This window comes from Octodon degus, unplaced genomic scaffold, assembly GCF_000260255.1.
Source record: "Octodon degus isolate 3935 unplaced genomic scaffold, OctDeg1.0 scaffold00122, whole genome shotgun sequence".
Classification (NCBI taxonomy): Eukaryota; Metazoa; Chordata; class Mammalia; order Rodentia; family Octodontidae; genus Octodon; species Octodon degus.
In genome coordinates this window covers 4,911,494-4,923,940 of record NW_004524698.1, presented here as the reverse complement: position 1 = coordinate 4,923,940, position 12,447 = coordinate 4,911,494, and the positions used below count along the sequence as shown (strand labels likewise).

At 33.3% G+C, this 12,447-nt stretch overlaps 1 protein-coding gene across 3 annotated transcripts in view; it reads right to left on the bottom strand.

The window, feature by feature from the left end:
• Ccdc122 (coiled-coil domain containing 122) overlaps window positions 1-12,447 on the bottom strand; it is a 66,745-nt gene that overhangs the window by 35,179 nt on the left and 19,119 nt on the right. For all 3 annotated transcript variants that reach the window (XM_023700221.1, XM_023700223.1, XM_004640328.2), the window contains 2 exons: window positions 8,041-8,439; window positions 7,218-7,334 (listed from right to left, as the gene is read on the bottom strand). In XM_023700221.1, coding sequence (XP_023555989.1) covers window positions 7,218-7,334; window positions 8,041-8,439 — 516 coding nt within the window. The remainder of the gene's footprint in view (window positions 1-7,217; window positions 7,335-8,040; window positions 8,440-12,447) is intronic.

The window sequence follows — 12,447 nt, the reverse complement described above, 5'->3', positions numbered from 1 at the left end:
AGCCATCTCCCCAGCCCTATATATATATTTTTTTTTTAAAAAAGCATTCCTTCATTGATAAGCTTTTGGGTTGTATCTATGATTTTGCTATTACAAAGTATGTTGCTATAAACATAGGTGCAGAGATATTGCTGTGGTATGGCATTATAAATTGTTCTGGGAAGAGACCCAGAAGGTGAATAGCTGGGTCAAAGGGGACCTTTCATCCTAGCTTTTTTTTAGTATGATTTTCTATTTTATTTGAGGTTGTTTTGTTTTGTATTCAGTACTGGGGATTGAACTTGGTACCTTACACTTGCCATGCAGGTGCTTATGGGGCTGAGCTATGTCTCCGGCTCCTCTTCCTAGTTTTTTTTTAAAAAAAATCTCCACACTGATTTCTACAGTAGTTACACCAGTCTATACTCCCACCAAAAATGGACAAGGCGTCCTTTTTACCCACATTCTCACCAGCATTTGTTATTGGCTGCTATCTTGATGACAGCCATTCTTCCTGGTGTGAAATGGAATCTCATTGTTTTAATTTACATCTCTCTAATAACCATTGATGCTGAACATTTTTCCATATATTTGTCATTTATATTTCTTCATCTAAGAAGTGTGTATTCATCTCAGATGTCCATTTTTGGAGTGATTCTTTAAATTTGAGTGGTCTACAAATTAGTAAAAAGGGCTGTAAGGATAGTCAACATTTTGGCCCTAGCCATTCAAGGTCAGTTAGCACTCAAGACATATGAGAACCTGTACTGTAATGTCCTGTAACTCAGTGGTGTTCCAAATTTTCTGATCAAGGAGATTACGGGGCTATGGAGGAAAGTTATCAACAATGTATAATATGCCTAAGGAGCATCACCTAGAGAGAAAACATTCTCTCAGGCTTTCACAGAGAGCATACTGGTCAAGAAATGGCCATGACTTATACACTTGGCTGACACTGACAAAGGATCTACAAACTGCGGTGCAGGGTGTCAGGGTAAATCCCGAGGGGATTTGACTGACCTTTTTCAATACAGAAGTTACATTTCTTGCTATATAGGTCTTGCTTTATCTTGGTCTTAACCATCCAGCAGAAAAGTATAAAAACAAGGTATAAAAAGTAAAGCCATATTAATATGCTGAGCTGTAAAAGGCTCAAGTCAACAACTTCTGACATTGCCAGTCTTATGGATAGCCCACTATTGCTATGGACTACTGGATTATATTGGCTTAATTTGCTGAATTCACGTACCTGCAATACTTAACTTGGCAATGGAATACCTATCTCTAACAAAACTAAACAAAAAAGGGGGATATAAATGAAGTACCATTTTGTATCTGTATATACAAAATAGGATAGATTTACAGCTCCTTTCTTAATTCAATGAGAAGAAAGATTTGTACTAATAGTATTTGGACAGGATATCATGTCTGCATGTTGTACTATGAATAACTATTTGAAAACAACAATATGCAATGTATTAATAATAATAATTATTATTATTATTATTGCAGAACTGGAGATTGAACTCAGATCCTTGCGTTTGCCAGTCAAGCACTTATCCTACTGAGCCATCTCCCCGGCCCCTCAATGTAGTAATTATTGTAACTGTGCTACTGACCTGTTTTTAAACTGTCTCATTGCTATTTCTCAATAAAATTAATAAAAAAATAAATTTGAGGGTTCTGACTGTCTTCAGATTTTTATGCTCCAGATATAACCCCTTTGTCTTAAGGACAACTGGCTAATTTTTTTTTTAATCACTCTGTGTATTGTCTTTTCACTGTTGATTTCTTTTGTTGTGTAAAAGTTTTTTAATATGATGAAATTACAGTTTTGATTGTATTATTTCCTGTGTGATTGGGGGTTGTGGTCATGAAACCTTTGCCTACACCAATGTCAAGAGTTCTGCCTAATCTCTCTTCCAACAGATTTAGTATTTCTGTTGCAATATTTAGATTTTTAATCCATTTGGCTTTGATTTAGTGCACAGTGAAAGACATGGGTCTAATTTTGTTCTTCAGCACGTAGAGAGCCAGTTCTGAGTAGAATAGTAGTGACTGGTTCTGGGGAAAGCAGGAAAGAAGCTGAAATCTTAAATAAGTATATATAACTAGGATATACAGTTTTTGTCTCCTTTTGCACAGCACAGTGACTATACTTAACACTAAAACATTGTATATTTCAAAATAGCAAGAAAAGGTGATTTTGAATGCTCAAATAAATAAATGGTAAGAGATGCTACATGTTTAAGATGATGAACATGATAATCATCTTGATTCAATCTACTGATTGACAGTGCATATGGAACTGCAACACCATACAGTGTCCTACAGATATGTGAAATTATTATGAGAAGTAAAAATAAATAAATAAGTTGCCATAAGAATTTTAATGTATTCCTTTAACATGTTATATTTTATCTTCAATTATTATCATAATATCACTTTGTGCAAAATATAAGGATTTTATAAGGGCTAAGGTTGAGACATACCTTATTATACATATGTTATAAAACCCAACATAATTTTTATATTTAAATATCAACTGATTTTTAAATAATTCAAGAAAAATACTTATTTATTTACCCAATGTTTTCCATTTCCAGTACATTTTCTTTCAGCTTAAGAAACTTCTACATTTCTTATAGCAAAAAGCTACTGAAACAAAGTTCATTAACTTTTACTTGAAAATTATAACATGTTTGCTTTTGAAATTATTTTAAAAGATGAAATGCAACATAGTATCTGAGAGTAAAATTGCTACTACATCTTGTTTTGGGGTTTCTAGTGCATGAAATTCTTTTTTCTTTTAAAATTTTATTTATTTATTCATTTGGTACAAGGTCTCGCTATGCAGCTTGGACTCCTAGTGATCCTCCTGTCTCAGCCTCTGAGTGCTAGAATTACAGGCATGTACCAACACACCCAGTTTCAGGGCTGGCACAGTGAGTCCAGGGCCAGCATGGCATGCAGTACTGGGGACTGAACTCACAACCCTACCCTTGCCAGGCAGGCGCTTAGACTACCAAGCTATCTCCCCAATCATAAAACACTGTTTTCTATCCTTTCATTTTGTGTGTGTGGATAAATATCTTACCTTATTCCAGTTTTTGTCTTAGTTCTTAGTTAGGCAATGGTTTTTACTCTTAAGATTTTACAGTAGAGTGAAATAGGCACATTCGGTAGTGAGAATATACTGAAATTTCTAAGTTGAGTTCATCAGTCTACTAAGTTTTGTTTTCCAGCTGCTCTTAGAATTTTATTCTTGTGCACATGCAGTTTCAGTTATAGAGAATGAAGGGGATTAATATGCAAACATGAGGCTCTTACCAAACCCAAATGGAACATTTTCCCAATTTCCTTCATGGATGTAGTCATAAAATGTAAAATTATTTTAAATGTAATATATTGTTATTAGTTGTGTCACAATTATTAACAGAATATACAGTAGCACCCTGGTTCATGAACTTAATTTGTTTCACAATTTTAGAAAAGATGGACAGGGCACTGGTGAGATAGCTCAGTGGTATAAAGTGCCAGCTGAGGTAAGATTAGGTCAACTTGATCTCCGGTACCACAAGCCATGCCAGCCCCTCCCCCAGGGTAGGCTGAGCAGGCAACAGCTACAATAAAAAACCCCACAAAAACAAAAACATAAAAAAGAAAAGATGGCTATGTTTGTGTTTGTGTGGGAATATGTTTCCTTATGCAGAGTTTACAAACAAAACCAAACTTTTGCTAAATACTTCTGTTTGTGAATCAACTTGTCTGTAAACAAAAGTATTCATGAACCAAAGTACCATTGTATTCTCAAATCTTGGTGTAAAAGGTATGTACTACTGTGCTTATTCCAATATTACTAACAACAAAAACAAAACAATTGAAACCAGTTGTTACCAGTTGTAACATGGTTATACAAATTAGGGTATAATCATACTGTGAGATATTTTGCAGCAATTAAAAAACTGTGGGCCAATATATGTTAATATGAGAAATCTATAAGGGAGACTTAAGTAAATCTGTTGCAAAATTATATGGATGGTAATTTACATAATCTTTGTTCACCCATAGAGTGTATACTATATTTATAAAAGTGATGAGATAGGGTCAGTGATATAGCTCAGCAGACTAAGTGAATACTTAGGAAATACAGGAATCAGGGTTTAATTCCTGGCAACGTGTGCTGCAACTGCCCTGCTCCCAGGTGCGCCAAGCTGGCCACAAGACTAGGCATGGTGGTGCATACCTGTAATCCCAGCACTAGGCAGGCTGAAAACGGGATCACTACAAGTCCAAGCTCAGCAGTAAGACCCTATACCAAATACATTTAAAAAAAAAAAGTGATGGGATAGACAAATGTGATATGGAATAGTTTCAAAGGAATTATCCCTTCCCTCCTAATATTTTAATTTTTACCAAGGACTACTTAGTCCTAGAAATGAAACCATTTTTTAAATAAGTTTGAGAGAAACATAGTTCAACAGATCTGGATTCATATCCTGTGTTGTCTTTTATCTTTAGCCATATAACTTTATAAACATTAAATTTTTTAAAATTCTGTAAGGAATGTCATGATATTTGTATAAGATAAGCTATATAAATTACTTCAAAAATATCAGAAAATCAAATAAAAAGACTTAATAATACTGAACACAGATTCTTGTCTATTCTACAAAACAGAATAATTATTAGCATGTAATCTACCTACCTGAATAATTTCTTTTTTCCTGAATAATTCATATCTTTCCTTTAGCTCACCTTTTCCTTGTTACTCTATTTTTTTGCTCATAGGCTTCTGGCTCTGTTATCATTTTTAATTGCTGACAGCATGTATGAATGCATCCATCAATTGTATAACTGCATGTCAGTTGTGAAGCTATACTATATATTGTAAACATGCTTTGCTCATGATCTCTAATAAAACTCTGAAAGTGCAATAATTTTTCCTCTATCCTTTGAAACTTTCAGCTACGATTATACAAAATTTAGGCAAGACTAAGTCATCAGTTTTACACAATGTGTATTATCACAAAATACAGCTTGCAGCATTATCATTTACTAAAAACTGCTCCAGGTTGGACTGCTTCACTTTCCTCTTTAATCTAACAACACTTCTAAATTTTCTGAATTAAAAATCACCGATGGTTGCTTAGAACTCTGTATTTAAAGCTTTGTGTTTCTATGCTTTCTATTTTTGCTTCCCTTATTTTTTTGTCAATATCTCATAGCTTAACTTTAGTCTCTTTTATATCTTTAGTTCCCTCATTCCAAAATATATAAAGATAGAACAGACATGGGAAAAAAGATATTTTTGGATATTTGGAAATGTTTTTTTCATGTAGGTAGGTCTTGTAAATAAAACACTTATTTGACAGAAAAATATTGAAATTCAAGAACCATTTCCATTTTTTTCGATTTAAAAATGTAAAAGCAATGTTAACATAAAAACTAAAATATGCAAGGCACAAAATGTTTGAAAGCATTGAAGATTAGAACATGAATGTTACAGTTCAGCCAAAAGATGCCCCTTGAATTACATGTACCAGGGCAATGACTAGTACATTCAGAAGAGATAGAAAATAAGAAACAAAAGAAAAATAATAATAATCTTCTTGCATTTGAATTCACTCTCTTTTTAAAGACTATTTTGGGAAGGAAGTTACATCAATGATCAACTCATATCAAGCATTTAGTATAACTGTTGATAAAAAAAATGATGCTTCCAACATAGTAATGTGACTGTATTTGTCTTTTTGTTTATAATTGCTGATGAAAAATATTAACCTGCCTACTTTTTCCTCCTTTTTGACTAGAACATTGAGGATCACTTTTAAATGTCCTGGAAGTAACAAAACTAAAAACGTAGCCATTTTCACTCTCCTAATCTCACACTACTTCCCTTAAAAGTAATCCCCATTAACCCCATTCCACTAACCCCTCCTCCCTACTCTATCCATAAAAGACCCAGCTCAATAAAATAGACTTGGACTCTCCTTTGGAGCTACTGCCCAGAACCCCCAAATTTAGGCTGGCTGTGTCACTGCTTATCTAACAATATTAATCAAAATTAGTCAAGCCTAACATTTACAATGCATTTGGTAGTGTAAGAAAATTACTAGATACATTCAAAATTATTTCCAAGATGTAATTTATGCTCGTATCAATCATGATTTAAAAATCAGTTGCACTACATCATGGCTAACTATGAGACCTTACTGTGGCACTAACTGTCAATCTCATTGTTAATAGGATGATCAGATTTTTCATTGCTTTTTGGATAATTATGTTTCAAAAGAGAAGTCTTTCCATATCATTTACCCAATATTTTACTGGTTAGACATTTTTCTATTATTTATATGTATTATAAATATAATCTCTAGGGCTGAGTCTTCTCTATTGGTATGGTGTACTTCAACATATACAAAGGACAAATTCAAAAGTAAAAATCTTCAATAATAGAGTTGATATTTTTAAAAATTTTAAATTTTTCTCTAACACAAATGGCTATGTTTTTCTCCTTTTTCTTTAATACTCTGATGAATGCATATAATGAAATGAAAATCAAATCTACTTTAACATTTTTAAATTTTTCTATGGTTTAAGCTATTTTGTTATATCATTTATACCTGGGTTATTTTTCTTTATATCTCTATTTTATCATTTTTTCTCTTTATATACAACCTATGTATTAGTTTTCTAATTATTTAAAAATAGATCTTGATATTTATAAGCATAGAAATAAAAGATAAATCCTAATTGACTTAAATTCCTAGTAAACTACAAGGTAAAGTCATGGTTATTTTTACATAAGTACAGTGAGTACCTGTACATTTTAATTCCTCAGCCACTTTTTAAAAAATTGTGCTCATTAGTTCTAAGTTAAAATATGCATCTTTTTATCAAAATTAATGTCTTAATGGTGAAATTAGCTTTATTTGCCAATAGCATGTTCTTTTCCATGTTTATTTGCCAATCATCTACACAGCAATGACTCAAGTCTATATATAGCACCACAACATTAAGAATTTAGACTCACTTCCAACTTTGCAGTACCAGTTTTTTTTCTTTTTAACTTGAGGTTTAAGTTAGCAGTGATTGGCATCTTTTACTCTATGTTAAGGAGTCTCTGTTGTCCAAGTCTGATCACCCTCTTTGACTACACAGCCTGTGCTATAAATTATAGCACAAAGCTAAAAATGGTCTACTAAATATTTGAAGTCTAGATAGTAAAGACTTACCTCTATTTCTTTTCTTAAGTTTTCATGTATCTTTTTTTCTTCTTCAAGAAAGCAAGTTGTTTCAATGATAGATTCTTTTATGGTTGCAATCTTATTCCTTAGCTCTGAAATATCTTCCTAAAATTTAAAATATATCAGTCAAAAAAAGAATGGTCCATATAAATCCAAGACTGTTAGTGCTTCCATAATTAAAGCAAGCTAACCACATCAAAACTTAATTTTGATAAGTAGTATTAAAATATTACTTCTATAAGTATACAAAATGAATCACTATTATTTGAACAAATACCAGATTTGAAAGTACTAAATCTAAAAACAAATACGACATAAAGGAAAATGTTAGTTAGGATGTAATTGACTGGTAATAGGGCAGAAGACATTTTTTAGATCTCTAGTAAGAAATGACATTTTAATTTGTATCTTCTATGGTCACCAAAAATACTATAAAATCAAGATGGTTAAGGTATAATTATTAATCCAGATTGTTTGTATAACAGCATTAAGTAGACTACATTGATTAGAATTGGTCTGGATCAATTAGCATGGAAGCTAGAGCCTCAACACTGGTGAATTACACGTTCTCCCAATAAATTAATTGTTCGCTGTGATTTGCCTGACCACATATTTTTATAAATCCACAGGGGACTTGTAAAATCTCCCTTAATTACTTTACACATTTGGGATAGCTGTTGCATACCTTGTGTACTTATCCCAGTTTTTGAAAACTGTGAAAGTAGTAGAATAGTTATGGGTAGTCTGTTAGCCTAATGATGAATGTACTGTTTAATATTTGTACGTACAAAAAATTGTTAATAATTCAAACCTGAGTTTTTGTTATTTTGTTTCCTTCTGGATCTTGGAGGTCTTGCCTAAGTTCCTCTTTCATTGTCTTTAGTTTTTTAATAAGATCTCGTTTTTCATAAAGTTCAGTCATAAATGACCATTTTCTTTCTATTTCCCCCAAACTATCTTTATATGCCTTTATTTTTGCATAATATGCATTATATCTTTTCATCTGTTCTCCAAAATCTTCTTGTGCTGCTGCTATATCAAATTTAAGCTTTATATTTTCTGTATGTAAGGTCTTGATTTGAATTTCCAGGCTTCCACACTGAAGTTTGGAATTCTCGATGGCAGTATCTTGCTGATAAATTTGTCTTTCTGTTTCTTTAGTTTCTGCAGAGACTGCTACTATTTGTTTTTCAAGTTCATGAAGTTCATTCTGTAACATATTTTAACATTATCGTTATTAATTCATAGAATTCATGAGGAAAGGAATGTTATTGTTTGGGTTCATAACGCATGTAGGAAAATAACATAAAATATATATGTATCAAACATAGAAAAATTAATACATACAATAGAAGGAAACATGGAGTAATGTAATAATTATTTTATAATCTCAGAAGGGTCTCAGAGCTATGTATTTCTTTTTAATATTCACCTAGTTTTAAATATTAAAATAACATTTTGCTTTAACATTTTATTTGTAACAAGATATTTAATAATCATCTTAAAAATGTAGGTAATGGAAGTACACATTAAAGAAAAAACATTACAAAAATAAAAATTTAAAGAAGAAATATATAAAAATGAAAAAGTCTTAAGAACCAAAAGATCTGGGTTCTAGGACCCTTAGTGATGTTTTCTAGCTTATAATGTATAATCATGTATAGCAAAATTACCCACCCAAACCTCACTTTCTTCATGTGTAAAATGAATACAATGATACCTATTTTGCCTCACTTGGCATTACTAACTGGGTACTTCCCCTTTAAAAACCTAGTTTTTATACAACTATTCTGTCATTCTCCTTAGCTATTTCTGAGTATTTCTTCTTGATCAAAATGATTCCTTCAAATATGGTTCTTCCTCACAGTTCAGTAACATAATTTCCTCTTCTCACTCTGTACATAGACTCCCTGGGTAATCTCAAACATATTCACACTTTCAGCTATGTATTTTCTGATTATCTGTAGACTATATGTGATTTTTGAGTTCTGTATTTGGCTAATGCTTGCCATCTCAAAATAATCATTCAAAACATCGAGCTAACACTTCCTCCCCAGCCTATGTCTAAAACTCAGACTAACCTTTTCTCACTCCCTAGCCTTGTATTAGTTATCTATTGGCAGAAACATAGAACTTAAGTGACATGCAATACACAGGTGTTTATTACTGACATGCTTGATAGCAGCTGGGGTTGATTAGGTGATTCACATAGTTAGGAATTGTGGGGATTGGCTAGTTGATTCTGCTGATCTCAGCTGGGTTTGCTTAAATGTTGCAGTGGGGGGAGGATTATGATTTTTTTTAATGTATTTGGTTGTTGCAGGGTCTTACTACACAGCTCAGACTCATAGTGATCCTCCTGTTTTCAGCCTCCCCAGTGCTGGGATTACAGGCATGTACCACTATGCCTGGACTCTGACCAGCTCAGCTTGCTGTGGGATTGGGGCTGGTGTGGCATGTGGTGCCAGGGATCAAACTGTGGTCCCTGTGCTTGCCTAAGCAGGTGCTTCAGTCTGCTGAGCTACCTCACTAGCCCCAATATACGGATTTTAAAAGCTGCTTTTAGGAAGAAACCTTTAAGTATGCTTAAAAAGGAAAGGTATTTTCATTTAATTCCATCTCTAGAATTTTCTGAAAAAGAATCTAATTGTTCCAGGTGAAACAAGCAATTTTCCATCCAGTTAAGGAAAAATGAATACAGGAATGATGCAGATGAATTGCTAAATCCCTAAACAGTTACTATTATTATTCCCACTGACTATATAATAAAACAGGTTCTAGGTTTTAAATAACAAAAGTAGCACATCTAATTAGCATTGAAATCTGATTTTGGGTTTTTTTTTTATAGTCTTGGCTAAGTAGTTCAGATTGGCCTTGAACTACTATGGAGCCCAGGAAGGCCCTACACTTGTGGCAATCCTCCTGCCTCAGCCTCCTGAATGCTAGGATTAAAATTGTGCATTCAACTTAGGAATGTTTGATCCTGCATTAAAACAATTTTTATTGTTCTCTAATAGAAAGTACACAGGTATACTATGTCTTCTAACAAGTTAAAATTGAAGTTTAAAGATGTTTATATTCAATTAAAAATTATGGGGGTTGGCTGGCTATAAAATTAGATTGGCTTGAATTGGGCTCACTGGGGTGTCTTATCTCTGTCTTATGTGTATCTTACACTCCCATAGGCTAGCACAGAAGGTCCTTCTCATGATAATAGCAGATGTAGAAGAGTGAAAATTATGAGATGTCTTGAGTTTTTAAAGCTTTTGCTTGAATCGTATCTGCTAAGACCCTTGCTAGTCACATTATCAAACTCTTGAGTCCAGGGGCAGAAATGTTTTCACCCATGATATGACATAGAACGTGTATATACAGATGGTTAAAAATTGGGACCAAAAATGCAAATTAACACTCATATTTCCAAATGTAGTTTGCAGTACCAACTTCAGACACATCATTAATTCCTTTAAATCAAACTTTATCAAATTCTGTAGATCCTATGAAATGATTTTGATGAGTCCTTTCTTCTAATATAGCAATTCTTATTAAATAAATTTGGTAAATACTTTAAATAATCTTCAATTCTCTCTTCTATCTAGCATACTCATTCTCTTCAACTTTTTCTAAGAATAAAAAGACAACAGTATGCTAAAAAACAAAACAAAAATCTCCTAAAGTACACTGAAAAATAAAATATACTGATGAAACCTATTTTTATCTTCAGATCTGTTATGATTGATACATTGTGTCAAGCTGAAAAGTCTAGAAGCTTAAGGAAGTAACTCAGCAGTTCTATATCCTAGTGTGTAGAGGACGTGCCCTTACCTCTAGGATGTAGTTCACTGTGTGAATTTGAAAAGTTTAGAAGTTTGAATAAGTAACTCAGAGCCCTCACTTTGTAGACATCCTGAGCCGGTGAAAGAGGAGGGCTTGGAGATGGTGTGAGTGCTACACATACCTGCAGGTAGGTAGCCTGCATATAACACAAAGGAGGAACACAGGCTTGCTCTCCCCCACACCTTTTTTGCTCTTGCTGCCTCTGCCATTTTGAAGTATAGCCCCTGTGCTAGGTCACCCTGCTTTGCAGCCAGCTGATGATGGAATGAAACCTCCACAAACTGTTCCCTAAATAATTTTTTTCTTCTTTGCCTTTGAGTGTTGTGTATTTTGTCCTAGCAATAACAGAAAAGCAAGCAACACAAGATCCAGTATTTCAAATGTCCACTTGACTTTTATATTTTATGACTAACAGATATCTTAAATATGCAGTCATTAAACATTTATCCATAAACATGTTCCTTTCCTGATTTCAATAAGCTATACCATTTTCTACCTGAACATTCAAAAACACAGAAGTTATTCATTATTCCTCCCTTTCCCTTATCCCATAGCCTATTTCCTAATAAATCCTGATGGTTGGGTCAACAATATAAACTATCAAATTTACTTCTGATCAATCTTTATAGTGTGGTCTAACTCTTGACTCATTTTCCTCCTTCCATTCCTGCCACTAACCACCAGTCAGGCTGTAGGTATCAGGCAGAAACCTCTTATAAAACATAAATCAGGGCTGGGGAGATAGCTCAGTAGAATAAGCACTTGCATGGCAAGTACTAGGTTCTGAGTTCAATCCCCGGTACCGCAACAGAAAAACCATGTATCAGAACATGTTATTTCTCTGTTCAAGATCTTCTAGTGGTGTCCCACTACCATAATACAATTCACAGTTCATAAGATGCCTTACTGATAAGGTTGTATATGCTGTAGTTCTTACTTTACTATTTACTATATACTTTACTATTTTTAGCTGTGCCTCTCCCCCTTTCCAGCATCTTTCCTGTTTATTAAATATATCTACATCATTCCTACCTAAAGGCATCTGTAATTGTTCTACTTTAAAAATTTCTGTCCCTGGCTACTCCCTGCTGGGTATTTGTCTTTCATAACTTAGCTTTATTATTATTTCTCAAGATATTATCATTATTATTATTATATTCTTTTTTGGTGGAACCAGGGATTGAACTCAGACCCTTGCACTTGGCAGGGAAGCATTTATTCTACTGAGCCATCTCCCCAGCCCCTCTCAAGATAGTTTTCCCTGAATTAAAATTTGTATCCACTTTCCTCCCATACTTAACTCTTTATACATTTCCCTGTTATATAAATTCACCTCTGAAATTGTTTTCTTTTTATTTTTTTAATAGTTTTTTATTATTTT